Source organism: Olea europaea, chromosome 8 (assembly GCF_002742605.1).
Source record: "Olea europaea var. sylvestris chromosome 8, O_europaea_v1, whole genome shotgun sequence".
In the NCBI taxonomy this organism is placed as follows: domain Eukaryota; kingdom Viridiplantae; phylum Streptophyta; class Magnoliopsida; order Lamiales; family Oleaceae; genus Olea; species Olea europaea.
In genome coordinates, this window is record NC_036244.1 from 12821231 (window position 1) to 12822023 (window position 793).

General features: G+C 34.8%; 1 protein-coding gene across 1 annotated transcript; it reads left to right on the forward strand.

Annotated features, from left to right (window-relative positions):
• Positions 1 to 228: 228 nt before the first annotated feature.
• On the forward strand, positions 229 to 651 carry LOC111398299 (probable WRKY transcription factor 56). Its single transcript, XM_023025217.1, has one exon. It carries the CDS (start codon positions 229 to 231, stop codon positions 649 to 651), a length of 423 nt encoding a protein of 140 aa, XP_022880985.1.
• The last annotated feature ends 142 nt before the right edge of the window (positions 652 to 793 follow it).

Below are 793 nucleotides of genomic sequence, written 5' to 3' on the forward strand. Positions count from 1 at the left end.
TTTAACCAAATGTCATATAACTTACCTTCTCTCTTTTTTTACCTTTTCTCTCGTCTTTTTTGACCTAACGTGTTGTTGACGACTCTCATAAGATAGAATTAATAATTAATTAAACCATAGCCGTCAAGCCTCCTAGCCACTTTAATTGATTCATTGTATCTCAACTTAAATTTAAAAAACAAACCGTACAATCTGATTCTTCTTCTCTCTAATCTTGAGTCCTTTATAATGGAGAATTATCGAACAATATTTCAATCTTCATCTTCAACCCCAGCTGCTTCTCACTTGTCTGTATTAAACATGGCAAATTCTCACGCAGGAGCTGAATTTCAAGATCAAAGGTTAAATCAGCACTTGGGACTGCTGGCACCTCGTACTGAAATTCCTATTTCGTACATGAACAATATTGTTGCTCAGAGGAATAACCTCGTAGATGTTGGAACTGTAGAGGTTAAACCGGACGAGAAATATAAGGTTGAGAAGAAATCTCGAAAACCTAAATATGCTTTTCAGACAAGAAGTCAGGTTGATGTACTGGATGATGGGTACAGATGGAGAAAATATGGTCAGAAAGCTGTGAAAAACAACAGATTTCCGAGGTCTATTGCTTCTTCTTCTTCCCACTTAATTTCTGTTACTTTTAACTCATAAATTATAAGCATGTGAGTGTGCTATGCTGTATATATGCACATATTGTGTATGTTTTTAGGTTTGATTGCATTCTAGATTTTAGTTTTGGAAAATTTTAAACTTTGTTTCAATAGTTTGGTTGCTATGATCTTTTGGGACTTGC

Excerpts from the sequence above, each read along its gene's own strand:
- LOC111398299 (XM_023025217.1), top strand. The coding sequence starts at position 229 with ATGGAGAATTATCGAACAATATTTCAATCTTCATCTTCAACCCCAGCT.